General features: G+C 53.1%; 2 protein-coding genes across 4 annotated transcripts in view; one reads left to right on the forward strand and one right to left on the reverse strand.

Moving 5' to 3' along the window:
• DCST1 (DC-STAMP domain containing 1) overlaps positions 1–10,558 on the reverse strand; it is an 18,125-nt gene extending 7,567 nt beyond the window's left edge. The window contains exons 1-10 of one of the 3 annotated variants that reach the window (XM_010364633.2): positions 10,510–10,558; positions 10,267–10,392; positions 9,807–9,932; positions 9,640–9,714; positions 4,189–4,317; positions 3,419–3,558; positions 2,425–2,641; positions 2,181–2,324; positions 1,159–1,280; positions 507–664 (exon numbers count right to left, since the gene is read on the reverse strand). In XM_010364633.2, the coding sequence (XP_010362935.2) occupies positions 507–664; positions 1,159–1,280; positions 2,181–2,324; positions 2,425–2,641; positions 3,419–3,558; positions 4,189–4,317; positions 9,640–9,714; positions 9,807–9,932; positions 10,267–10,327 (1,172 nt within the window). In that variant the 5' untranslated portion in view covers positions 10,328–10,392; positions 10,510–10,558. Of the gene's footprint in view, positions 1–506; positions 665–1,158; positions 1,281–2,180; positions 2,325–2,424; positions 2,642–3,418; positions 3,559–4,188; positions 4,318–9,639; positions 9,715–9,806; positions 9,933–10,266; positions 10,395–10,509 lie in introns of those variants that run through there. The other 2 variants (XM_010364634.2, XM_030936225.1) reach the window with 2 other exon arrangements.
• A 29-nt stretch (positions 10,559–10,587) lies between these two features.
• On the forward strand, positions 10,588–26,847 carry DCST2 (DC-STAMP domain containing 2). Its single transcript, XM_010364654.1, has 15 exons — positions 10,588–10,929; positions 11,110–11,280; positions 11,607–11,708; positions 12,857–13,054; positions 13,389–13,454; positions 13,982–14,195; positions 14,368–14,525; positions 15,200–15,364; positions 18,497–18,664; positions 18,808–18,908; positions 21,202–21,332; positions 21,673–21,800; positions 22,173–22,266; positions 22,373–22,513; positions 26,614–26,847. Exons 1-15 carry the CDS (start codon positions 10,662–10,664, stop codon positions 26,828–26,830), a joined length of 2,322 nt encoding a protein of 773 aa, XP_010362956.1. The 5' UTR covers positions 10,588–10,661; the 3' UTR covers positions 26,831–26,847.

Consider the following 26,847-nt stretch of genomic DNA (forward strand, 5'->3'; position numbering starts at 1 on the left):
GGTCCAGAGACCAGCAGGGGAGCTAGAGCAGAGCAAGGCCCCGGGGCAGTCCGGCTGGTCACTGGGCTGGGTGGGGTTGAGGACTTTCTTCTAAATGGAGGGAAAGTCGCTGCCAACGCAGCAGGCAGGAGAAAATGAACGCAAAATGGAAAGATAAAAATGGCACAAAGTCAGAGCCAAGGGGAATATGAAGGGCAAGAAAAAATCAAAAGTCAAAGCTAAATGTAAAAAAAAAAAAAAATCAGTATTGGGATAAAGGCTGGAAGGAGGTGGATGAATGAAGGCGGTTGGCCTTTTAAGGCAGTGGGAACATGGGTAATGTTCTTCTGACAAAATGTCCACATTTCCTTTAACTCTGTGTAAATGAACTTAATAAAAACAAAGGTAAATAATACTCAGATTCAGAGGTGGGAATAGGCACTAGGGTTCCATCCTTACAGCCTGCCTTAGGGCAGGGCTCTAGTCCTGGGCAGAGGAGGGCTGCTGTGGTGGGGACCATGGCTTACGTGTGCAGGACCAGCAGGAAAGTGCAGGAGAGCAGCACGTGCAGCAGCCCCAGGGCCCACTCCAGCCGGGCCTCTTGGCGGTGCATGTAGTCCCGCACCTCAGTGCTCACTCGCTCCCAGCTCGCGTTGAGTCCCAGCACCCCAGCCTGCTTCTGTTCCTGGTGGAGGGCACATGAGCAAACTCAGCCTGTGGCCGCCTCGCCGGACCCAGGTCCCACCTCTTCATGACATCTGTCCCCCAGTACCCCACTTGTGTCCCCGGGACCCTTCCAAGACCTCCAGGAGTTGTCACTTCCTTCTGCTCACTACCCTCCTGGACACAGTCTTGTTCCCCTGCACCTACATCAGCTGACATCATCTCGTATCTGGCTGATAGCTCCCGCCCCAGGCCAAGTGTGTACAAACCACAGGTTTGGCACTGTCCCTTCCTCACCACCTTTCCCCTCCCCTGCCCATCTTAGGTGTTCGGGGGTGGAGATGAGAAACAGAGGGCCTCCTCAACACCAGCGACATTCCCCTCCTTGTCCCCCTTCCTCACCCCTGGTCACCTCTTTCCTGTGCTCTCTCACTTGTCCTTTCTCTAGCCCTATTCCCTAATGCCCTCCTCCCACTCCCTATCTACCCCCCACCAACCCTCGCCCTTGCCTTCTACCTTGAAGTCAATATTGGCTGAAAATTCCTCATCCAGGCCACGAATAGACTGGTTGAGGGTGTCGTAGGTCTGCCCAAAGTTGCCTTCCACTGGGATGCGATTGCGGCACCAAACCTCCATCACTGGTGGACAGTGGGCGGGGTCAGGGGCCTCCCTGGGCCTGTCCTCCAGGTGCAGGCCTGGTCTGCCTGTCCTTCTGTGGTCCTCCTCATCCTACTTTTTTGTCTCTCTGCCCATGGCTTGCTACCATACCAACACCGAGTCTTCCCCTCTCTGCTCTCTTTGGATCCTGCCTTCCAGGAACCAGGCCTGAGTTCCCCCATTTTTTTGTCAACCTATCCTCAACCATAACAAACATCAGTAAGGAGAGCCAGCATTTACAGAGCAGCTCCTCTGTGTGCCAGCTCTGCCACCGCCTTCACATATGTTAGCCCCGTAAATCCTCAAAAGCCCTTAATGTGGCTGGGTGCGATAGCTCACACCTGTAATCCCAGCACTTTGGGAGGCTGAGGTGGGTGGATCACCTGAGGTTAGCAGTTCAAGACCAGCTTGGTCAACATGGTGAAACCCCATCTCTACTAAACATACAAAAATTAGCTGGGCGTGGTTGCGGCCACCTGTAATCCCAGCTACTTGGGAGGCTGAGGCAGGAGAATCGCTTGAACCCGGGAGGCAGAAGTTGCAGTGAGCTGAGATTGTGCCACTGCACTCCAGTCTGGGTGACAAGAGTGAAACACCCCATCTCACCAAAAAAAAAAAAAAAAAAAAAAAAGCCCTTGATGCAAGAACTACTGTTATTCTGCCCATGCCCATCTTTCAGATGAAGAGCCACAGCTCACAGCTTTGCTGTAACTCACCCTGGGTCACAGAGCTATTCAGCAGATGGACTGGGCTCTGAGGATGCTGTGGCCTCAGGGCAAAACCCTCCTCATCTGTTGCTTTCCTGCTTGTCACCTACCATGGGTCCCAAGGACTCAGCTCCCTACCCCTGATGCTCCCCACCCCTTTGCAACTGTGCAGACCCTTGGCAATGCCACAGAAGAACTTGAACTTCATAGGCAGGCAGAGCAGGTGGGTGAGGAGTGGGACCCAGATGTGCTTCATGCACTGTTCATGCTTGTGGTCAAACCAACGACGGCAGCTGAGTATGGCCTGGTTTACCACATCTGTAGGAAGGAGCAGGGGTGTCTGAGGTCCCCACATCTTGATCCACAACGCTGGCCCCGCATCCCACCCCACCCTCCACTCCCCAGGGATACCCCTCACAGGAGCAACGCAGCTTGGTCTTCAGCTCATACATCTTCTGTGTTGACAGGTGGAGGCTGGAGGCTGGGGCTTGGTGGGCCTCCCTGCCCTGGGCTGTCTCCCCTGAGTCCACGGCATCCTCAGGTGTGTAGCCTGTCTCGCTATTCACCTGGGCATCCAGGTCCTCAAAGGTGGTGGAGATGTTCCGAGTCTCTGCTCTCAGCAATTCTTTGCTGCTCTGGGATTGGAGATGGAGGGAGGAAAGGGCGAGGGCTGAGGCTTTAGAGCTTCTGCTGCCTGAGGGCCTGTCCTCCCCCAGTAGCCGAGCTTTGGGCTCTCACCCCAGGCTGGCAGGGAGCCTAGGCCCTGAAACACAGCCTCTCACCTCAAATTCCCAGCTGTCCATTACCCTTGGGAACCCCCTCCTCTCCACAGCTGTCTTGTCTGATCCCACATGTCCTGGCTCTGCGTACCGCCGGGACTCTCAGCTCTTCTTCGGTCCTCCCATCCCAGACCCTTCCTGGTCAGTGGTTCCCCAGGTCCTTAGACCTTACCCTTCACCACTAATCTCTGAGATCATTATGCCGTCTGAAGGCCCCGACTTCCAAACCCCTCAGCCCCCATCTCCCCAACTCTCCAGCTCTCCAATTCTCTCAAACCCCAGTCTCCAGCCCTCCAATACCCAACTCTTGAATCCTCTTGTCTTCAAAACTTCTCAGCTACTCAAGGCCAAGGCCCTCAAATTTCCTAGATATTCTAGTTCAGCTGTCCAGAGTACTGACCACTCAGATATTGGGAAATGTGTATAGAGCATGTCCCAATGGCTCAGGGGCTCTCCTGGCATTTAATGTCCCAGGACCAGGGCATATTCTGCAATGTTTGGGAATAGTTCTGCAAAAAATGCCAGTAGTATCCCCATTGGAGAACTGTAAATCCAGGGTGACAACTCCCAGCTCAAGTAAACTTGGCTCCAGGGAGAGGGACCCCCCAGGCCCTGCCTGTGCAGATTCCTGACCAGCAGGTGCTTGAACACGGCCCGTAAGGGGGCTGTGGAGATGCGCCAAGCTGCACGGGTGTTGTTGATCTGCAGCTCCACGGTGCAGCCCAGCGATGCGATCACGTCGTTGAGATTGTGCCGCAGATTGGCCACTGGCCCTGGAGAAAGAGGCCCTGGTGGGTCACCTCCCTGTGTAACCAGCACTTTCTCAAACCCGCTCAGCTCCCCTCTGCACATGGTGCCCATCTCCTAGAACTATACAGTGGTGGGGCCGAGAAGCCTATGAAAGGTCATCTAGTTCAACTCTTGATTTTTTTCACCTTTTTTTCTTTTTTTTTTTTTGAGACGGAGTCTCCCTCTGTCACCCAGGCTGGAGTGCAATGGTGTGATCTCAGCTCACTGCAGGCTCCGCCTCCCAGATTCAAGCGATTCTCTTGTCTCAGCCTCCTGAATAGCTGGGATTATAGGTGTGCACCACACACCTGGCGAATTTTTGCATTTTTAGTAGATATGGGGTTTCACCATGGCTGGTCTTGAACTCCTGACCTCAGGAGATCCACCCACCTCAGCCTCCCAAAGTGCTGGGATTACGGGCATGAACCACTGTGCCTGGCCAATTTTTTCACTCTTATAAACTGAGGAGGCCCAGATATGGGGAGGAGCTCCCTCAGGGACACAGCAAATTAGAGCAGCTGGGATGACACCCTTGCCTTTTCTCCTTCACCCAGCCTGGCTCCCATTGGATGGCCCACCCAGGGTCACTAACTCACTGGCCCCCACATACTCACCCACGTAGATGGCAGCCAAGGCGTATCCCAGGACAAAGAGCCTGCCTTCCTTGCCCAGCATCTTGGGTACTAGCAGGAGGCTAGCACAGCGGATGTGAGGGGAGGTCCCCCAGCCCATGGCTCCCAAACCTGTCAGGAGAGCCCAAGAGGTGGTGAGGCAAAGTGAGGAAGCTGCCTCCCTTCCTCATGTTTACCAGAACACCCACCTGCAACACCCCATTCTGGAACCACCACCATCCTGCCCTTATCCCCATTTACACAGACTCTGATAGACCTGCTAGGCCACTCATTCATTCATTCAGCAGCCACTCACAGAGTTCAGCTATGTGCCAGTCTCTGAAAAGGCATAGAGGGATGGCTAGAACGTAAAAAGCCACAAATGATTGACTTGTGTGTGTTTGTGTTAGGGAAAGGAGTCAAGGTTTTCTGGGCTACAGTCACACTGACCCTAGGTGCTGAGGGAGCAGAGAGAGCAAGAGAAAAACTCTGGAAACGCACTTATGCTCAGAGTGGTCAGAAGAGAGATCAGAGCCCACCTCAGTACTCCCGGTGCTCAGATACCTACAGCACTCGCAGTCCCTGCCTCTAATTTTAGCCCTTAGTCATGTACTGCCTGGTATGTTTTAGCAGTTTCACATGTGTCTCCCTGTGGTCTCTGCAAGGAGACAGTGAACTTCTGGAAGCTCATAATCCAGAGAAAGAGACAGATGAGTAAATAAATGACTACAACACGATGTGCTAAGTGCACAAGGGAGGTGCTTATAGAGCGCTGTGGGAGCCAAGGAGGGAGTAGGTGTTTCTGCAGGGAGGGGTGGGGCCGAGAAGGCTGGACAAAGAGAGAATGTGTCAGCTGGGCCTGGAAGGTGAGTAAGTGTTGTTAGGAGGTGCAGATGGCATTCCAGGCCAAAGGAGCATTATAAGCTGGTCAGGGGAGCTAGAAGATTCCTGTGTTGATGGAGTGTTCACCCAATGACTGCCAAAGCAAATCCCAAATCCTTACACTTCCTCCATCTCCACTGTCCTGGTAGAGTCCCCATCATCTCTTACTGGGACTATAACCTAATGAATCTCCCTATGTCCTCTCTTGCTACCTTACACTTCAGTTTTTATAAGGCAGCCAGAGTGATCTTGCAAAAGCATAAATCAGGTCATGTCCCTTCCCTGCTTCAAACCATTCAGTGGCTTTCTACCACATTTGGTGTAAAATCTAAACTCCCTAACATGGTCTACCTAGCTTGTGATGTGGCTCCTGCCTGCTTCCTGATCTCATGCTATGCAGCCCTTCGCCTGCCCACACAGACCTCGTTGCTGCTCCTTGGACAAGCCAAGCTCATTCCTCATCTCTGATCTTTGCCCTAGCTGTTCCCCCTGTCAGAAGCACTCTTCTCCCTGTTCTTCACGTGGCTGGCTCCACCTAGACATACAGGTTTGTGGCAAACCCTGTCGGGTGCCACCCCACAGTTTTTTTCTGCCTTCTTCCTTGCTAACACAACTTGGGTTTTTTGCAAGGGCAATAGCCTGGCCCTGCCCCAGCCCCTGAGGGATAAATCTGGATCTGTCCAAACCAATCATGGTAGAACAGGACATTGAAAGGGACTAGTTCTGTGGTCTTGGCCTTCTGGCCAAAGACTTGAGCTGAGGCCAATAGTTGACAAATAGTTGCCTTACATTCTAATGAGAGCCCCATGGAGCTACGGGTGTCTTCTTTGAGCTCACCAAAAGAGCAAAACTTGATGTTTACTCCTCTATCCCACCCTGTCTATATAAAAAGACCAGCAATATGGACCAGGCATGGTGGCTCACACCTATAATCCCAGCACTTTGGGAGGCTAAGGCAGGTGGATCACTTGAGGTCAGGAGTTCAAGACCAGCCTGGCCAACATGGCTCTCTCAACTAAAAATACAAAATTTAGCCATGCATGGTGGCAGGCGCCTGTAGTCCCAGCTACTCAGGAAGTTGAGGCAGGAGAATCACTTGAACCTGGGAGGCGGAGGTTGCAGTGAGCCGAGATCATGCCACTGCACTCTAGCCTGGGAGATAGAGCGAGACTCTGTCTTGGAAAAAAAAAAAAAAAAAAATGACTGGCAATGTGGATTTCCTGGAAGGAGAGAAAAGTGGCTGGAATGGGCAGGCAGAGAGGGAGAGTCTGTGGAGAGGATGGGTGTCACATGTCAAGTGAGAGACTCCAGGAGTCCAACAGGCTTCAGGGACTGGTGATGCAGGAAGGGGAACCTGCCTGGTCTCTGTAGACTGGACTCCTGCTGAGTGCAGAGCCTCATGAGACCACTCCAGGGCTGCCTCATGAGACCACTCCAGGGCTGCCACCAGAACACAGAGTGGAGGGAGAGCTCCTGGGAGAGCTCAGCCTCTGCAATGCCTCTGTAGACCTCCCCTGGACGATGGGGGCATACAAGCATGGAGACTGGTATCTGCTTCTCATCAGGGCAGGAGAGAGGCAGCCATAAGGTGCCCTGCTTTTGACGGGGCGTGGTGGCTCATGCCTGTAATCCCAGCTCTTAGGGAGGCAGAGGTGGGAGGATAGCTTGAGCCCATGGGTTTGAGACCTGCCTGGGCAATATAGCGAGACCCCATTCTCCACAAAAAGGAAGGTGCCCTGCTTTCTCTGCCTGGCAGGGCACGGACATGTGCACTTCCAGTCTGCTGGAGGGAGGGATCCAAAAAGCAAGAGGCTGTGGGTGGCCCCTGAAGGGGGGCTTCACTCGAGGTCAGCTAAAAGAACTGCCCTCTGCAGGAAACTGGGCACTGCTGAGGTCCACACACAGCCTCCAAGGAGATGATAATCAGGCCCACTGGGACAGCCAGGGTGTGAGTGCCTGCTACACACAGGCATCCACAGTGGAATTATAACAGCATTGGTGACTTACGACTTTTGTCCCTTTTCCTCTAATTCTTCTAATCTCCCTTCTGGCATCAGAAGAACCAGAAAGGGAAGGAAGTAGAGGAAAAAAAGGAAAGAGCAGGCCACACCCCTTCTCCATTGCAGGACCCCATGCCAGGGAGCAGGCCTGAGTTGGAGGCCTAAGGGATGGGGAGGGCAAGATAAGGAGGGAAGATGCTTGAGAATGGATGAGGTTAAAAGTTTGATGTAGAATGGACTGGACCTCTTTATTCCCTAAAAATAAGTCTTAATTGTTGAAGTAGGACTAGATCTTCTAAAGAAATATAACTAGAGGCTGGGCACGGTGGCTCAAGCCTGTAATCCCAGCACTTTGGGAGGCCGAGACGGGTGGATCACGAGGTCAGGAGATCGAAACCATCCTGGCTAACACAGTGAAACCCCGTCTCTACTAAAAAATACAAAAAGAAAAAAAAAAAAAAAACTAGCCGGGCGAGGTAGCGGGCGCTTGTAGTCCCAGCTACTCTGGAGGCTGAGGCAGGAGAATGGCATAAACCCGGGAGGCAGAGCTTGCAGTGAACTGAGATCCGGCCACTGCACTCCAGCCTGGGCGACAGAGTGAGACTCCATCTCAAAAAAAAAAAAAAAAAAAAAGAGAAATATAACTGGAAATCGGCCGGGCGCGGTGGCTCAAGCCTGTAATCCCAGCACTTTGGGAGGCCGAGGTGGGCGGATCACGAGGTCAGGAGATCGAGACCATCTTGGCTAACACGGTGAAACCCCGTCTCTACTAAAAAATACAAAAAACTAGCCGGGCGAGGTGGCGGACGCCTGTAGTCCCAGCTACTCGGGAGGCTGAGGCAGGAGAATGGTGTAAACCCGGGAGGCAGAGTTTGCAGTGAGCTGAGATCTGGCCACTGCACTCCAGCCTGGGCGACAGAGCGAGACTCCTCAAAAAAAAAAAAAAAAAAAGAAATATAACTGGAAATCTAAGAGGCTGTGTGAAAGGTTATCAATGGAAAAAAACATGTTCGAATATAGTGGGTCAGAGAAAAAGTAGTCTCCTGTTGGTATCCAGCAGGATTAATTCAATAAACAGGTGATGAAATGCTAATTCCATTTCCCTTGCCTGGGACAGGTTCAGGAAAGGGCATGTGTTGCACGCAGTTCTGACCAAAGAGATGTGAGGAAGTCTACTGCGGGGATGATAGGCAAGTTTCCCTTGTTCCTAAAAAGGGACATGAGGAAAGGATGTTTCTTCCTCTTTTTTTTTGAGACAGAGTCTCACTTTGTCACCTACGTCATTTTCCTTTTTTCCTGGCCTCAAATCACACAGCCCAAGACAGTGAAGTTGGGCCTGGGATTGAACTTATATTCCGTTTTTTTTTTTTTTTGAGATGGCCTTTCGCTCTTGTCGCCCAGGCTGGAGTGTGGTAGCACGATCTCCACTCACTGCGATCTCTGCCTCCTGGGTTCAAGCGATCCTCTTGCTTCAGCCTCCCAAGAAGCTGGGACTACAGGTGTGCACCACCACATCTGGCTAATTTTTGTATTTTTAGTGGAGACAGGGTTTCACTATGTTGGCCAGGCTGGTCTCAAACTCCTGACCTCAAGTGATCCACCCACCTCAGCCTCCCAAAGTTCTGGGATTACAGGCATGAGTCATCGTGCCTGACCTGTTTCTTCCTCTTTTTTTTTTTTTTTTTCTGATCTTTGACATTGTTGTATAAAGATGTGATGCCAGAGTTGCTGCAGCTATCTTGTGACCTGAAGAGAAGTGGTCAATAGGCTGAAGATGGCAGAGAAAAGAGAGAAGGAACCTGAGTCCTTCTTGAAGCTACTGAGCTGTTAAATTATCCAAATGGGGCTCGGCATGGTGGCTCACACCTATAACCCCAGCACTGTGGGAGGCCAAGGCAGGTAGATCTTTTGAGGTCAGGAGTTTGACACCTGCCTGACCAACATACTGAAACCCTGTCTCTACTAAAAATACAAAAATTAGCTGGGTATGGTGGCGGGTGCCTGTAATCCCAGCGACTTGGGAGGCTGAGCAGGAGAATGGCTTGAACCTGGGAGGTGGAGGATGCAGTGAGCTAAGATTGAGCCACTGCACTCCAGCCTGGGTGACAGAGCAAGACTCCATCTCAAAACAAAAGCAAAAGCAAAAATAAACAAACAAAACCAAAGCAAAACAACTCGATGCTTGTCATCCTTGTTCACTGCTAAATCCTCAGCAGATTCTCAGTAAGTGCTGAATGAATGAATGAATTGAATTTCTTAGGAGGATCAGAAAACGAGGTTAGACAGGTCAGGAGAGATGAGAGTTTTGAAGGGTTATGGGGTGGGACTATATCATGTGGGTGATGAGGAGTCCCTCAGAATGGAGAGACTCCCTCAGGGCAAGGATGGTGTCTTCCTTCTTAAATTGGCATCCTCTTCCCTTTGGACCTCCCCCTAAAGCCCAGGAGGAGGCTGAAGCCACAGGGGATGCTTGGGTACAGAAGAAACAAGCCCCAGCTCCTTCCTGGGCATGCAGGACGGTCCTGTGTTCCACAGGCCGCTTGAGTGTTCCTGGTCTTTGCCCAGCACTAACCCACCAAGCTGTACAGAAACATCATCTTCTGTTCTTCATAGATGTTCATGGGGTTCACCAGGAGCTGAAAGAGACCTAAGGGCACAGGGTCAAGCCAAGGACCAAAAGATGGGTCCTAGCCCTGGTGCAGCCTCTGCCCACCCCGGACTTTCTGCTTCTGCACTCACCTATGGCCAGGAGCCCCCCAGCGCCTGCCCCCAGCAGGAAAGCAGTGATGGGAAACTTGCCCGGCTGGCGCCATAGGAACCGGCTACAGGAGACTGGCAGCCCCCAGCTCAGGAGCCTCTGCACCACTAAGAGGGGGACAGGGTAGCTCAACAGCCCACTCTTCTGCCCGGGATGGGGTTCATTAGGGTTCAGGGCTTGCAGGTGGTTAGAGGCTGGGGGAACCTGGCATGTGGAACAGTAGGAACTTGGGGGACCCTGGAGGAGGATAAGGGAGCCTGAGGAAGTGGTATGGGTGTAAGGGATAGAAAAGGCAAGGGCTGGGCTGGGGGGCAGGGGGCACTAGACCAGAGAGGTGGAGGCTGGGACACCAAGTTGGGAGACAGTGTGCGGGAGTTCCAGGAGGAGAGATGGGATGAGAGTGGAGGTCAAGGGATGCTGGGTCTCTGCTGAGTGACTCACTGGTATGAGGCTGTTTTCTTCTTTGCCTTCTTGCCCCACTCTGATGATGTTTAATGTCCATGAGTCTGTTTTGGGGAAGCACCACTCATCCCAAGTCTCCTGAAAGACCTCCTTGGACACAAGGTTCTGGTGAGAGAAGAGAGGCGCTGCCTGTCTCTTCTGCCTTACAGGAAGCCTAGACCTGATCTCTAGGCCTTTTCATCCTTCTGCTTCAAAAAGTGGGGAAGGAGATTAGAAACCTACCTATCCCCTCTCCAGTCCTCGGAACTGGGTCAGGGATTCCAAGACACATGCAGTGAAAGCCCTTGGAACCTTAGAATACGGTGAGAAATTCCAGGAGCACGGAAGTCAGCGGGCATCTCCTGGAGACAGGCAGACATTTGGCCTCAGCAGCGATGCCCAAAGTTATGAAGGATGTTGTGCTCCCCTTGAGGGGAGAGGAGCCTAGCATGGCGAGAGCTGTGGTTCGCAGCGTGGGAGGCTTTACCCTGGGCTTGTCTTTGGCCACGGCCTACGGGCTTCTGGAGCTACTGGTGGAAGGGCACAGCCCCTGGGGCTGCCTGGTGGGCACCCTCACTTTGGCCGCCTTCCTCAGCCTGGGCATGGGATTCTCCCGCCAGGTCCGAGCCACTGTCCTCCTGCTGCTGCCTCAGGCCTTCTCCAGTGAGCTTGGCACCCAGGGCTAGGGGGCAGGTCCTGGAGCTGGTGCTGGGGCAAGAGAGATGCTATGGGAGAGGCAGGGGTTCAGGGAAATATTCTGAAGGCTTAAGTGAAATATTCTGAAGGGACTTGCTGCCGTGTTTGGGGCTGGGTTCTTGGTTCTAACGGAGCTGTCGCCCACAGGGCAGGGCCGGACACTACTGTTGGTGGCTGCCTTTGGGTTGGTGCTTCAAGGTCCTTGTGCCAACACTCTACGCAACTTCACCCGGGCTAGCGAGGCTGTAGCCTGTGGGGCAGAGCTGGCCCTGAACCAGACCGCCGAAGTGCTACAGCGGGCCAAGCAGCCCCTTGTCAGTAAGTCCCCCACCTCCACCACTGTCTCCCACAGGTCCTCCTTGCCCCGCTCATCCTGCATGTTCTATAGTCCTTTGGCCTTCTTCTCTGCTGGTGCTAATTGCAGAGCATCTGGGCCTGGAAGGGACTCTCTGGGCACAGTTAAACCCTCTCTCCTTGCTCTCTGGCCTCCCCCACTCCCAGATTAACTATCTCCCAGGCCCCAGAATCCAGGCTCCCCGCCTCTGGTACGGTGGCTTCCTCTTCACTCCCTGCTTAAGGGGCAATGTTGAGAACCAGCCCCTAAAGGAGGAGACTCCACAGTGCCTCTGTCCCTCACCCATCAGGTGCCCTGAACAAGATTAAAGCTATTGCCCAAAAGACCAAAGAGGTGGCTGACCGGGTCCGCAAGTTCTTTCGGTCAATCATGGATGGTGTGAAACACGTAGGTAAGCACATTAGCATGTCTACTCCTGGGGACTCAAAATGCACCCAGTCTTGGCCAGGTGCGGTGGCTCACGCCTGTAATCCCAGCACTTTGGGAGGCCGAGGTGGGAGGATTGCTTGAGCCCAGGAGTTTGAGACCAGCCTTGGCAACATGGCAAGACCCCATCTCTATAAAAAAATAAAAAATAAAACTAGCCAGATGTAATGGCGCATGTCTGTAGTCCCAGCTACTGGGGAGGCTGTAGTGGAAGGATCTCTTGAACCCAGGGGTTTGAGGCTGCCGTGAGCTATGATCGTGCCACTGCACCCCAATCCAGCCTGGGCAACAGAGTGAGACTCCATCTCTAAAGAAAAAAAAGGGGGGGACCGGGTGTGTTGGCTCATGCCTGTAATCCCAGCACTTTGGGAGGCTGAGGCAGACAGATCAGAAGGTCAGGAGATCGAGACCATCCTGGCTAACATGGTGACACCCCATCTCTACAAAAAATACAAAAAATTAGCCAGGCATGTGGCAGGCACCTGTAGTCCTACCTACTCGAGAGGCTGAGGTAGGAGAATCGCTTGAGCCCGGGAGGCAGAGGTTGCAGTGAGCTGAGATTGTGCCGCTGTACTCCAGCCTGGGTGACAGAGTGAGACTCTGTCTCAAAAAAAAAAAAAAAAAAAAAAAAAAAGGCTGAGTGAGGTGGCTCACGCCTATAATCCCAGCACTTTGGGAGGCTGAAGCAGGTGGATCACCTGAGGTCAGGAGTTTGAAACCAGCCTGGCCAACATGTCGAAACCTCATCTCTACTAAAAATACAAAAATTAGCCAGACGTGGTGGCATATGCCTATAATCCTAGCTATTAGGGAGTCTGAGGTGGGAGAATCACTTGAACCCAGGAGGCGGAGGTTACAACGAGCTAAGATCACTCCATTACATTCTAGCCTGGGCAACAAGAGCGAAACTCCATCTAAAAAAAAAAAATTTCAGTCTCCTCACCTGTATCCCTGTTCAGGGCTTTTCAGGCCCCTCCTGGGTGCTGGCTAGTGCTCACTGGACACAGCACAGCCAGGTCCCTGACCACAGGCCTCTCCAGCCCTGGGTGCCAAACCTCTGAGAAGAGGCTGTAGGATTCCAGCCCTGGGTGCCAACCCTGCAACTGTCCCCAGCCAGGGCTCTCCGGAATGTATGGCAGTGGCTCCTGCACATCGGGGATGTGTGCAACTCGGAACTGGGCAACCCTTACCTGAAGTGTGCACGGGTTTTTGATGATGCCAAGGACAGCTGCATGATGGTCATACCACAAGCCTACCATCTGTGTTACGTGCTCATGCCCTTCAAACTGGCGCTCTGTGGACTTGCCAGCCGTGAGAAAACCAGGGCACGCCAGCAGGGAGGAGCCTATGTGTGGTGGGGCAGGGTGGAAGTGTGGGGGTCAGTTGGGAGGACAGGCCCAGGAGGACCATTGGGGGCAATAGAGAGGAATAAGCTTGGTGGGACCAGTATTGGGGGTGGGGGCGGGCAGTAGGGAGGGACTGGTGTTGGGAGAGAGGAGTGACAGGGACGTGCTACAAGGTTTTGAGCAAATGTGGAGGCCAATAGGAAAATCGAAAAGAGGCCCTGTGAGAAGAGGTCTCCAGAGGTGGGGGGCAGGCCTGGCTGTGCTCCTCCTTCGGACACTCAGCAGACTCTGCCCATCAGTGGTCCAGGTGTTCTGCGTCATCCCTAAGTACATTCAGCCCTTCTTGCGCCAGACCATCGGCACCCGTGAGTGACCCCCTCCTGCCACACATGGTGCTCCCTAGTGGTCTCCTTCCCTCATCCCAGTGTGGCCATGGCCAGCCCCCAGTGCTCCCAGCCCATAAAGGAGAATGTAAGAGAAAGAAAGGGGCTCAAGAGATCACCCAGGCCCATATCCATGCTGTACAAATACAGATCAGGAGACTGAGGTCCAGCGAAGGGCCAGTGCCTCACCACAGCCTGCTGTGAGAGCAGGAGCTGGGAACAGAACCAGGGCCTCCTGTCCACACTCCGGTCCACACTCAAGTCATCAAAATCATCCCTTAGGGGCATCTGTTGCATGCCCTCTGTCATGCTGGGTGCTGAGCATGTGGTGGCGATGGCCATATGTGGAGGCTTTGTCCCCTCCTCAGTCCACCTTGACCCAAACACTGGGGGTTCCCAGCTGGTCTGTGAGCTGCACCCCCTAGGTTGTGCCAGGCCCTTCCCTAGGGCCAGCTCCACCCTCTCCTAACTCTCCTTGCCCACGTCTCTCCTGAACCTGCTGGCCCCAGCTGTGATTCAGTTGCTCAACCGGGTGCGTCAGGAGTTTGAGTTCAACATGACAGCCACCCACCACTTCTCCGTGGATCTCAATGCCTCTCGGAGCCTGTCCCAGGTAGCCATGGACCTCCACGAGGCTGTCAGCATGAAGCTGCACCGTGTCCGAGAGGCCCTGGCTCTGATGGGGTTCACCACACCTCTGCTGCTTGTGCTTCTCTACCTCCAGTGAGGCGCTACCAGGCGGCACGGGGTGGGTTGTGCAGGGCCAGGGCTGCAGGGAGCAGCTCATCCCCATGCCACCCCAGCATCCAGGGAGGCTGAAGTGGGGTTGAAGGGGAGATGCCCTGTGGGGTCTGGTGGTAAGGGGCCTCATATGTGCTCTACCTCCCCTTCCCAGAGCCCTATTTTACCGGTACTGTTACCTGAACTGGGACCATTATGACAATATCTACATCACCAGCCAATTCCTGCGCATGGAGGCTGTGCGCTCCACGGCAGGGCTGCCCACAGTGCTTCCGCTCAGTGCTCACGAGGCCAGGCGCTACATCCCACCGGGTGAGGACCCTGAGGACAGGGAGAGCCCAGCTCAGGGAGGCCAGGGCTTCCCCCCACCCCGCTGCCCTGCTCCTAAGCCCCTGCACAGGCAGGGCTCAGGATGGGCTTGGGGCGGGGCCAGAAGGAGGAGACCCAGAGCTTAAGGAACTTTCAGGCTGAGGGAAGACACTGCCTAGTCCTTGGTGAGCCCGCAGTCTGAAAGGAGAACATAGACACCCTTGGAGAAAGTAGCCAGAGACAGGAGAGGCAAATGGTGCTTCTGGGAGCACCCTGGACATCAGGACATCAGGGGATGGACACAGAGCGAGGGAAGTCAAGTTGGGAGGGCTTCCCCAGGTGGGCAGGAAGGGCTAATATGGAGGGGGAGGACTGCCTGTGAGGTGGGGAGACAGGTAAGGGGATGAGGGATGCCCTAGGAGGGAGGGCTCCTGAGACTGGAATGGGCCACAGGGCCAGGTGGAGATGATAGGCAGGCCCCTCCCCTCTAGCCACGGAGCCCCCTCCCCTGAAGAGTGTTTTCCATCCTTGCCGGAGTCCTCACAGCTTTTCTTTTCCATATTCCCAATGAGCAGACAGGCCCAAGCCTGATCGGGGCAGGAGGCCTCTCCAAGAACTGGGGTCTGGTGGATGGGAGAACTGGGGAGCATCCTCCTGACCATCCCACTCCTGCTCAGGCTCCATCTTCTTGTCCCAATGGGAGAAGTTTTTTTACATTCTGGAGACCTTCAACCTTATCCGACACCTCCTCCTCGTGCTGTTCCTAGTCTTCCTAGACTATGCTGTCTTCTGGGTGCTTGACCTGGCCCGGCACCAGCTGCAGGGGGAGATTGTGGCCCGCAGTGAGTGCCTACACGACAGCCTCCTCCCACTCACCCACTGCAGCCCCCTCGACCTGCTCCTGCATCTCCCTGCCTGCTCCCAAGCCTTCTCCTCTTCCCGTCCTCAGTCCTCGTGACTGCCTGAATGTCCCCATGTCACTGTTACTCAGCAGCCCCCAAGTGGGCCACTCTTTCAACTGTATCCTCTGCCTAGTAACACCTGTGTCTAGGTCAAGGTTATAGCATACAGAGTAGTTTAAAATGCAAGCTCTAGAGTCAGATTGGCCAGGGTTCAAATCCCAGCTCTGTCCTTTATTAGGCGGTGACTTTATTAGTAGGCAAGTTGCTTAACCTCTTCAGCTGCAGTTTCCTCCTTTTTTTTTAAGACAGAATCTCGTTCTGTCACCAGGCTGGAGTGCAGTGGTGCCATCTTGGCTCACTGCAACCTCCGCCTCCCAGGTTTAAGCGATTCTCCTGCCTCAGCCTTGTGAGTAGCTGGGACTACAGGCACATGCCACCACGCCCAGCTTAGTTTTGTATTTTTAGTAGAGATGGGGTTTCACCATATTGGCCAGGATGGTGTCGATCTCTTGACCTCATGATCTGCCTGCCTTGGCCTCCCAAAGTGCTGAGATTACAGGTGTGAGCCACCATGCTCGGCATTTTTTTTTTTTTTGAGATGGAGTCTCACTCACTCTGTCACCCAGGCTGGAGTGCAGTGGTGCAATCTTGGCTCACTTCAACCTCTGCCTCCCAGGTTCAAGCAATTCTCCTGTCTCAGCCTCCCAAGTAGCCGGGACTACAGTCACATGCCACCATGTCCAGTTGTATTTTTAGTCGAGACGGGGTTTCACCATATTGCTCAGGCTGGTCTCAAACTCGTGACCTCGGGTGATCCACCCACCTCAGCCTTCCAAAGTGTTGGGATTACAGGCACGAGCAACTGTGCTAGCCCAGTTTCCTCATCTGAACAGTGGAATAATAATGGTAGCAACCTCTCTGGGTCACTGTAAGGAGTAAATTAGATTATGTGTGTTGGGGCCAGGTGGGTGCCTCATGCCAAGTTAAGCAACTTGCCTAGCAACAAGAGTGAAACTAAGTCTAAAAAAATAAGAAGAAGAAAAAAATAAAATAAATTATGTGTGTCAAGTGTCTGGTAAGCCATTAATTGAGAATGTGAGCCAGCTGCGGTGGCTCATGCCTGTAATCCTAGCACTTTGGGAGGCTGAGGAAGACAGATCGCCTAAGGTCAGGAGTTCAAGACCAGCATGGCCAACATGGTGAAACCTTGTCTCTACTAAAAATACAAAAAAATGAGCCAGGCGTGGTGGTGGGCGCCTATAATCCCAGCTACTCGGGAGGCTGAGGCTGGAGAATCACCTGAACCCAGGAGGCAGAGGCTGCAGTGAGCCGATATCACGCCACTGCACTCCAGCCTGGGTTACAGAATGATACCCTGTCTCAAAAAAAAAAAAAAAAAAAAAGGCCGGGTGCGGTGGCTCAAGCCTGTAATCCCAGCACTTTGGGAGGCCAAGATGGGCGGATCATGAGGTCAGGAGATCGAGACCATCCTGGCTAACACGGTGAAACCCCGTCTCTACTAAAAAATACAAAAGAAGGCCGGGCGCGGTGGCTCAAGCCTGTAATCCCAGCACTTTGGGAGGCCGAGACGGGCGGATCACGAGGTCAGGAGATCGAGACCATCCTGGCTAATACGGTGAAACCCCGTCTCTACTAAAAAATACAAAAAACTAGCCGGGCGACGAGGCGGGCGCCTGTAGTCCCAGCTACTCGGGAGGCTGAGACAGGAGAATGGCGTGAACCCGGGAGGCGGAGCTTGCAGTGAGCTGAGAGCCGGCCACTGCACTCCAGCCTGGGCGGCAGAGCAAGACTCCGTCTCAAAAAAAAAAAAAAAAAAAAAAAATACAAAAGAAAAACTAGCCAGGCGAGGTGGCGGCGCCTGTAGTCCCAGCTACTTGGGAGGCTGAGGCAGGAGAATGGCGTAAACCCGGGAGGCGGAGCTTGCAGTGAGCGGAGATCGCGCCACTGGACTCCAGCCAAGTTAAAAAAAAAAAAAAAAAAAAAAAAAAAAAGGGCCGGGCGCGGTGGCTCAAGCCTGTAATCCCAGCACTTTGGGAGGCCGAGACGGGCGGATCACGAGGTCAGGAGATCAAGACCATCCTGGCTAACATGGTGAAACCCCGTCTCTACTAAAAATACAAAAAACTAGCCGGGCGACCTGGCGGGCGCCTGTAGTCCCAGCTACTAGGGAGGCTGAGGCAGGAGAATGGCGTGAACCCAGGAGGCGGAGCTTGCAGTGAGCTGAGATCTGGCCACTGCACTCCAGCCTGGGCGACAGAGCGAGACTCCGTCTCAAAAAAAAAAAAAAAAAAAAAAAAAAGTAAAAAACTCCCAAAAAACAAAAACCAAAACCCCAAACCAAACAATAAAGCACTTGGTTAAGTGTCTGCTACACAGTCAGTGCTCAGTCAATAAATGTTTCTGGGGGCCTGACTTGGTGGCTCACACCTGTAATCCTAGCACTTTGGGAGGCTAAGGCAGGCAGATTGCTTGAGCTCAGGAGTTTGAGACCAGCCTGGTCAGCATGGTGAAACCCTGTCTCTCTACAAAAAAAAAAAAAATTAGCCGGGCGTGGTGGCACGTGCCTATAGTCCCAGCTACTTGGGAGGCTGAGGCAGGAAAATCACTGGAACCTGGGAGGTTGAGGCTACAGTGAGCCAAGATCGCACCACTGCACTCCAGCCTGGGTGACAAAGTGAAACCCTGTCTCAAAAAATAAAATAAATAAATAAATAAATAAATGCTTCTGGGTGGTCATGGAGGACAGGGGTGGTGGTCATGGAGGACAGGGGTGTGGACTCACTGACCATTAAGGTCATTTTAGATGTGGTGGCTTGGATAAGAAGACCAGACACCAGTACCACCCAGCTGGACCATGGGGCCAGTACTAGGAGCCAGAACTGAGGTCAGGCCCCAGGGCACCATGAGGGTGCCTGAGGCATTAGAGGCCCCCAGCCGAGGGTCTGAGTCATCCTATGACCTGCGCTGCTCCACTTCCCTCATTCCAGAAGGTGTGGGCTTTTCTGCTTAGCAACTGCCATGAGTGTCACTCACACAGTGTCTTTGTGCCAGGTCCTGTGTTGGTGTCTATAACTGTGGAAGGGACTGGCTATGCTGGGAATATTTATCGTGACCTGGTGTCAGCATTTGATGTCCTGCAGCAAGGCAACATCAGTATTTTGTCCCGGCGTTGTCTCCTTCGTCCCTCGGAGCCGGACAGCACTGGCTACATAGTCATTGGTATCAACCACACCCTGAGGGCCCTGGGGGAGTGGACACCATGCGAGAAATGAGGGGTGCAGACTGCTGAGGGTTTGGGGGGCATCAGGGGTGGGCTGGCACCTGTGCCTGCTGGTGAGGCTGACTGGCTGCTGTGCTCCCAGGCGTCATGTATGGCCTATGCTTCTTCGTCACCCTGTTTGGCAGCTATGTCAGCCGGCTGCGGCGAGTCATCTGTGCCTCCTACTACCCATCCCGGGAGCAGGTGAGGGGTCCAGGGCTGGGAGCTAGGCCCTGCCCCCTCCCCAGGGGCTTAGCTAGTGGCTGGCTGTTTTGGCTTTGGGAACTGAATTCCTTCAGCAGCCCCAGCCCTCTCTCCTCTGGTTGAACTCCAAAGCAAATGACCTGGACTGCAGACTTTTTTTTTTTTTTTTTTTTTTGAGACGGAGTCTCGCTCTGTTGCCCGGGCTGGAGTGCAGTGGCCGGATCTCAGCTCACTGCAAGCTCCGCCTCCTGGGTTTACGCCATTCTTCTGCCTCAGCCTCCAGAGTAGCTGGGACTACAGGCGCCCGACACCTCGCCCGGCTAGTTTTTTGTATTTTTTTTTTTAGTAGAGACGGGGTTTCACAGTGTTAGCCAGGATGTTCTCGATCTCCTGACCTCGTGATCCGCCCGTCTCGGCCTCCCAAAGTGCTGGGATTACAGGCTTGAGCCACCGCGCCCGGCCTACTGCAGACTTCTGGACCCAAGATGGGGCTGGGAGAAATGGTGCCTCTGGAGTGGGGCTTTCTGAGACAGCATTTACCTCCAAAGTTTTGTTAAAATCACAGGGGCGTTGCGGGGGGTGGGGAATGAGAGATGGGGGAGAGTTGGAGAGTGGAGCTGGTGCCATGGCTCACACCCGTAATCCCAGCACTTTGGAAGGCCGAGGCAGGAGGACTGCTTGAGGCAAGGAGTTAGAGACCGTTTGGGCAACAAAGTGAGCCTCTGTCTCTAGAAAAAAAAAAGAAAAGGAAAAAAAACCGCCAGGCATGGTGATGTGTGCCTATAGTCCCAGCTACTAGGGAGGATCGCTTGAGCCCAGGAGTTCAAGGCTGTAGTGAGCTATGATTGCACCACTGCACTCCAGCCTGGCAATGGAGTGAGACCCTGTCTCAACAAAACAAAACAAAAACCATAGTGGGGGCAGTGTTGGCATGTTGAGGTATAATTAAAAACTCACCATCGGGGCCAGGCGCAGTGGCTCACGCCTGTAATCCCAGCACTTTAGGAGGCTGAGGCGGGCAGATCACAAGGTCAAGAGATCGAGACCATCCTGGCCAACATGGTGAAACCCTGTCTCTACTACAAGTACAAAAATTAGCTGGGCGTGGTGGCACGTGCCTGTTGTCCCAGCACTCGAGAGGCTGAGGCAGGAGAATCACTTGAACCCGGAAGGTGGAGGTTGCAGTGAGCAGAGATTGCGCCACTGCACTCCAGTCTGGCCATAGAGCAAGACTCCATCTCAAAAAACAAAACAAAACAAACAAAAAACCCTCACCATTGGTTTACTCATTTACTAATCATTTACTGAGCATCCACTATATTCCCCTATCTCTATGCTGGTCTCCAAGGATGCCAAGATGAACCAGACACAGTCTGGAGCTCATAGACTCGAGGCAGGCCAGACAAACTTTTTTTCTTTCCTTTTTTTTTTTTTTTTTTTTTTTTGAGACGGAGTCTTGCTCTGTCGCCCGGGCTGGAGTGCAGTGGCCAGATCTCAGCTCACTGCAAGCTCTGCCTCCCGGGTTCACGCCATTCTCCTGCCTCAGCCTCCGGAGTAGCTGGGACTACAGGCGCCCGCCACCTCGCCCGGCTAGTTTTTTGTATTTTTAGTAGAGACGGGGTTTCACCGTGTTAGCCAGGATGGTCTCGATCTCCTGACTTCGTGATCCACCCGTCTCGGCCTCCCAAAGTGCTGGGATTACAGGCTTGAGCCACCGCGCCCGGCCTCCTTTTTTTTTTTTTTTTGAGATGGAGTTTCGCTCTTGTTGCCCAGGCTGGAGTGCAATGGCGTGATCTCAGCTCACCGCACCCTCCACCTCCCGGGTTCAAGTGATTCTCTTGCCTCAGCCTCCCGAGTAACTGGTGGAGACATGTGCCACCACCCCAGCTAATTTTGTATTTTTAGTAGAGATAGCATTTCTCCATGTTGGTCAGGCTGGTCTTGAACTCCCGACCTCAGGTGATCCGCCCACCTCGGCCTCCCAAAGTGCTGGGATTACAGGCGTGAGCCACTGTACCCGGCCAGACAAGCTTTTAATAAGACATTGTAATTTAAAAAGCACTTTTATTTAGGAATGAATAAAAGTGTTATGGAAGACCAGAGGAGAGAGTGGTAACTCCACCTGGGCAAGTCCAGAAGACTTCCCAGAGGAAAGGGCATTTGAGCCAAACTTAGAGGGATTCATAGGAGTTGGACAGAAGGAAAAGGTAGGGAGTGGAGATGGGCTCAGAGGGCATTCCAGGCAGACAAAACAGGCTCAAGTGGGACCCCATCCCTGATCTCCCCGCACCAGGAGAGGATCTCCTACCTGTACAACATACTTCTGAGCCGCCGAACCAATCTGTTGGCTGCCCTGCACCGATCAGTGAGGCGGCGGGCAGCTGACCAGGGCCACAGAAGTGCCTTCCTAGAGCTGGCCAGTCGGTGAGGCCACTGTCTTTCCTATAGGGGTGGGGCAAGAGGGGAAAGAAAAAGAGCCAGGAGTCGGAATGGATTTCTGTCCTCTCTAAGTGTCAAGAGATTTGGTTGAAGAGGACGCCCATTGCATGCCCTTAACGCCGTGAGAGATGGGAATTCTTAGGGATGAGGAGTGAAGGGAGGAAGGAAGGCAGAGCCATGGAGAGGTTGCTGCTGAAGTCAGAGGGATGGAGGATGTACTGCAGGAAGTCAGGAAGTCCTCCCTGCCATTTGGAGGTTGGTGCTGGAGTGGGGAGGCTTAAGCTGGCTGGTCTGGCCTACTTAGTGTCTGTGACCCCTTTCTCAGGTGCCCTTGCCTAGGTCCATTTGTCAGCCACTTTTGGCTGCATCAGGCCTACTGCCTGGGCTGTGGGCAGCCCCAGGATGAGGGAGACATGGAGAACATTGTGTCCTGCAGTACCCCGGGCTGCCAAGGTGAGACTCCCTGGGGCGTGTGCCTCTCCCTGCTCAGACTTACCCCACTTGCATATGACAATCCACTGTGGTCCTTCCTTGATGGACTTCTCTTGCACCTCACCTTTTGTGCCCCTCCCTTCATTACTATGCATGTTCTCGTTTACACAGAGCCCTCAGGTAGCTCATTTTCTCCATGCTTGCCTTTATTCTCCCAGGTATTTATGAATAGGATTTATGTGCAAGTGGCATTGCAGCAGTTCCCTAGTGTGCACCCTTTGACAAGGATGGTTCCTCCAGGGGTGTGAGGGGAGGCAGGGGCTGGCAGCCAGGAAGCACAGAGGGTGGGTGGGTGAGCTTGGGTTCACCTCCATTCCCCCTGGCCTCCGCCAGGTCTCTACTGCCTCACTTGCTTCCGCCTCCTGGACAATACCTGCTCTGTGTGTGCATCTCCCCTCTCCTACCAGGGCGACCTAGACCTGGAGCTGTGAGTCTTTCAGTGACATGGGGTGGCTGGAGTCTGTAGGGGCAGTGGAAGTAGCCACCCTTCTCCCAGGATGTCTGCGGGCCACTGAGGTGAGAGTCTTCTCCAGGGACTCCAGCGATGAGGAGGGCCCTCAGCTATGGCTGGCTGCAGCTCAACGGAAGGACCCTGAGCAGGCATGGTTACTGCAGCAACAGCTCCAAGAAGTGCTCGGCAGGAGCCTCTCAATGGAGTCCACTTCCGAGTCCAGGTAAGCAGGAAGCAGGAGTTGGCACCTGGGAACTGTGAGGCCTAAGCAGGTTCTGTTCCATTTACAAAGGCCTTCCTGGGTGTCTGGACCTTTGCCAGGGCTTGAGAGAGACATGAGGGGAGGAGAAGTAACTGAGGTTTGCCAAGCGGCTGCTCTGTGTTAGCACCATGGCCCTGGAGGAGCTCACCATGCCCTTGGGGAGAGTGACATCGAATAGATAACAGGGTGGACAGTACCCTGATAAAGGAGTGAAGTACACTCTGGACAGCACAGAGGACACAACAGTCAATTTGGGAAAAGGGACATATTAATGAAGGCTTCATAGAAGAGGTGATAAATGAGCTGGATTTTTGTTTTGTTTTGTTTTGTTTTGTTTTGTTTTGAGACAGGGTCTCACTCTGTCACCCAGGCTGGAATGCAGTGGCGCAATCTCAGTTTACTGCAACCTCAACCTCCTGGGCTCAAGTCATCCTCCCACCTCAGTCTCCTGGGTAGCTGGGACATCAGGCACACCACCATGCCTGGCTTATTATTATTTTATTATTATTGTTATTTTGTAGAGACGGGGGTCTCACTATGTTGCCCAGGCTGGTCTCAAACTCCTGAGCTCAAACCATCCTCTCGCCTTGGCCTTCCAAAGTGCTGGGATTATGGGATTATAGGCATGAGCCATGGTGCCTGGCCATGGGCTGGATTTTGGGTGCAACTTGGTGGTTTGTTAGGCTGAGAAGTAGAGGAAAGCATTCCAAGGGGAGGCCTTTGTGGGTTTGGAGAATGTGAGGCATTCAGAAGCGTAGAGCACAAGGGATGGGTGTGACTGGGTAGAGACCTCAGAGAATGCTGGGAGATGAGGTTGGAAGTCAAGGTGGGAAGAGAGGGGCAAGAACCTTAACTTGTCATTTGAAAAGCTTAGGTTGGAAAGTGATATGCTCATATTTGTCTTTTAAGACCATAAACGAAGAAGGCAGAGTGGAGGTTGGGCAGGAGCAGGGAGGTCAGAGAGGAACTTGTCTTAGTCTAGGAGAAGTTCGTGATGGCCTCAGGACTGAGGTGCTGAGTGTGACTGGGATTTCTATGCTTGGGCCTGGGCAGGTGTTAGGGCAGGAAGATAAACAGGTTCTGGTAAAAGACGACTGGCCCAGTTTGAGATCTTTGAGGTGTCTGTAGGGCATCCAGCTGGAGATGCCCAGGGGGGTAGTTAGAAAAGGGCAGGGCTCCGGGCTGGAGGTACATTTTTGGGGGGTTGTTGAGCTAGAGACTGTAAGAGAGAGGATGAGCTAGATCATCCTGGCAGAGGGCATGGCAGGAGAGTGGGAGGGGACAGGGAGGGGAGAGGCTCAAGAAAGCAGGAGAGGCAAACTTATGAAATCAAGTGGGGGATGGGCACAGTGGCTCACACCTGTAATTTCAGCAATTTGGGAGGCCCAGGTAGGCCGATCTCTTGAGTCCAAGAGTTTGAGACCAGCCTGGGCAACATGGCAAAATCCCATCTCTACTAAAAATACAAAAACTTGGCAGGGCATGGTGGCTCACGCCTGTAATCCCAGCACTTTGGGAGGCTGAGGTGGGAGGATCACTTAAGGTCAGGAGTTCGAGACCAGCCTGGCTAACATAGTGAAACCCCATCTCTACTAAAACTACAAAAATTAGCCAGGCATGGTGGCACACACCTGTAGTCCCAGCTACTCAGGAGGCTGAGGCAGGAGAATTGCTTGAACCTGTGAGGCAGAAGTTGCATTGAGCTAAGACTGTGCCACTGCATTTTAGCGTGGGCGACAGAGAGAGGATTGGTCTCAATAAATAAATAAATAAATAAATAATAATATAAAAATTAGCTGGACATGGTGACATACATCTTTAGTCCCAGCTACTCAGGAGGCTAAGGTGGGAGGGATCACTGAGCCAGGGAGGCCGAGACTGCAGTGAGCCAAGATTGTGCCATTGTACTCCAGCCTGGACAATAGTACAAGACCTAGTCTCAAAAAATGAGAAGATTAAAAAAAAAAATAGAAATCAAGTAGGATCATGTGAAGACAGGGGACAGGCAGTTAGGAAATCACTGGAGTGGCTTGTGGGAATGTTTTTCATGGCATTGGGAAGACCAAAACTGGATCTGTCATGATGGGTTGAGGGCTGTCAGGTAAAGAAGACTCAGAAAGGCCGGGCGTGGTGGCTCATGCCTATAATCCTAGCACTTTGGGAGGCTGAGGCAGGTGGATCACTTGAGGTCAGGAGTTTGAGACCAGCCTGGCCAACATGGTAAAACCTTGTCTCTACTAAAAATACAAAAAATTAGGTATGGTGGCAGGCGCCTGTAATCCCAGCTACTTGGGAGGCTGAGGCAGGAGAATCACTTGAACCCAGGAGGCGGAAGTTGCAGTGAGCCGAGATTGCGCCACTGCACTCCAGCCTGGGTGACAGAGAGAGACTCCGTCTCTAAATACATAACATACATACATACATACATACATACATACATACATACATACATAATAAAAGGACTCAGAAATATGGTATGTGGCTCCTGCATCACTGTTGCCAGGAGTTTGATAATGCTTTTAATCTAATGAGTGCTGTAGTTTGAAAAAATGTAAGCTTGATGGTGAAGAGAAAGACAGAGTTAGCTTCACAGAGCAAGAAAGTAGCTTGAAGGGGAGTCAGCACTAAAAGCATTTTCTAGATCTAAGGACAGGAAGATTTAAGCATTTAGGCAGTGTAAAAGAGCGTTGGGGAGGGAGGTTTGGGTTCCAGGGCCAGGTGGACCAGGTGGCCTGCCTTAGAAAGGAGCAGGCTGGCAGAGGCAGAGGGGGAGAGTATACTTTCCCCTGAGCAGCTAAACCCGCTCCACCCTGGTGGCCTTGCTTCTCTCTGGGGAGGAGGAGGCAAGAGCACCTGCTGAGAGAGCAGAGCAGGCGGCTGGGAGTGGAATAAAGATTTCAAGGAGTGGGTGGTAGAGATTGAAAGACCTACAGTGGCAAGTGTGCAAAGAAGCCGACTGGGGAGGTTAAGGGATTTCCAGGTAGCGTCAAAGGCCCAGATGATGCTGGAAGCCGTAACCTGTAATGATTGCTCCAGTGCGCTTGGTTATGTGATTTTCTCTGGCACATGTGGTAGCCATGAATAGGATTCACGGGTGGAGGGCTTTTTCTGGGCAGGTCAGGAGGACAAGATGGAGCGAGAATTGAGGTGTCTTTGGTAAGAGTGTCTGAGATGACTGGGGAAGAGGAGGGGCTAAGGCTCCTGGGGGCAGCCCAGGGTCTGTCTTGATGACGTGTTAGAACAGGGGCAGTGGCCAGGAGGGAGAGTTGCCTGAACAGGAGGGGCTCAGAGAGGGGGCCATGGCCAGGGAAGAACTCTGGAATGAATCCAGTGAAGGGCCAACGCTGAGGAGGATGTCTGAGTGGGAACAGAGATGACAGTCAATAGGACCAAGGAGGTTAGGGATTGAGAGGCCAGAAAATTGGATGGGTCCTCTAATGAGGAGGTTGTAGGACCATACAAACAGCAGGAGTCCAGAGCCGGCATCTTAAACAGATGTGGCAGGTGTCTGGCAGGCCTGAGGAGACAGCCACAGCACTGCTGGTATAGCTGTCGTGGCAGCCAGGGGCTTTGCAAAAATCACTAGGGGCCAGCTGGGTTTGAGAAGGTTAAGCTGCCTCCTCTTGGGAGGACTGCAAAGAAAACTGTCCAGTGGGCACATTCCAGTGTGAATGGGGCGGTGGAGGTCGTGATGAGTGGATAGGTTGAAGGGGAAGCAAAGCTTTCTTTTCAGAGGTTCTAGAGGGCCCAGTGAAAGGATAAGCTGGGTCAGCAGAGGGGACAGCTTGAGCCTTGAGCAGGTGTGACCACTGAGGTCACTAGTGGTTCTGCCCTTCCTACCCATGTGGCCTCAGGCAAGTCCCTGCCCCTGCTCAGCATCAGCCTAAAATCAGAAAATATCTACAGCCATGGGCTGGTACGCCTCGTGGGTCTGAGAGAGCAGGAGTTCCTCATAAAGAACAGGAGCTGGATCTGAACAGATGGGGCAGGGCAGGGGGCAGGGATGCACCTGGGAAGACAGAAGGTGGGTGATCTGGCCACCCCCTTCCTCTCCTCACTAGTGACCTGGATGAGGAGAAGGGGCCTCAGCAGAGGAAGCACAGGCAGCAGCCCTTACCTGAAGCCCATCAGCCTATTAGCATTCTCACCAGCCCTGAGCCCCACAGACCACCTGAGACATCCTCCGCCCCCAAAGCAGCCCCCACTCCAGCTTCAGAACCCTCAGTCCCTCTCTCACCTCCCTCTCTTCCTGATCCTTCCCACCCACCCCCCAAATAAACCAAAAGTGGACACAA

Source organism: Rhinopithecus roxellana, chromosome 8, assembly GCF_007565055.1.
Source record: "Rhinopithecus roxellana isolate Shanxi Qingling chromosome 8, ASM756505v1, whole genome shotgun sequence".
NCBI classification, from domain to species: Eukaryota; Metazoa; Chordata; class Mammalia; order Primates; family Cercopithecidae; genus Rhinopithecus; species Rhinopithecus roxellana.

Excerpts from the sequence above, each read along its gene's own strand:
- DCST2 (XM_010364654.1), top strand. The coding sequence starts at position 10,662 with ATGCCCAAAGTTATGAAGGATGTTGTGCTCCCCTTGAGGGGAGAGGAG. Across the intron at positions 11,709-12,856 it reads GGATGGTGTGAAACACGTAG|CCAGGGCTCTCCGGAATGTA; the intron begins GTAAGCACATTA and ends AACTGTCCCCAG. Across the intron at positions 21,801-22,172 it reads CAGTACCCCGGGCTGCCAAG|GTCTCTACTGCCTCACTTGC; the intron begins GTGAGACTCCCT and ends GGCCTCCGCCAG.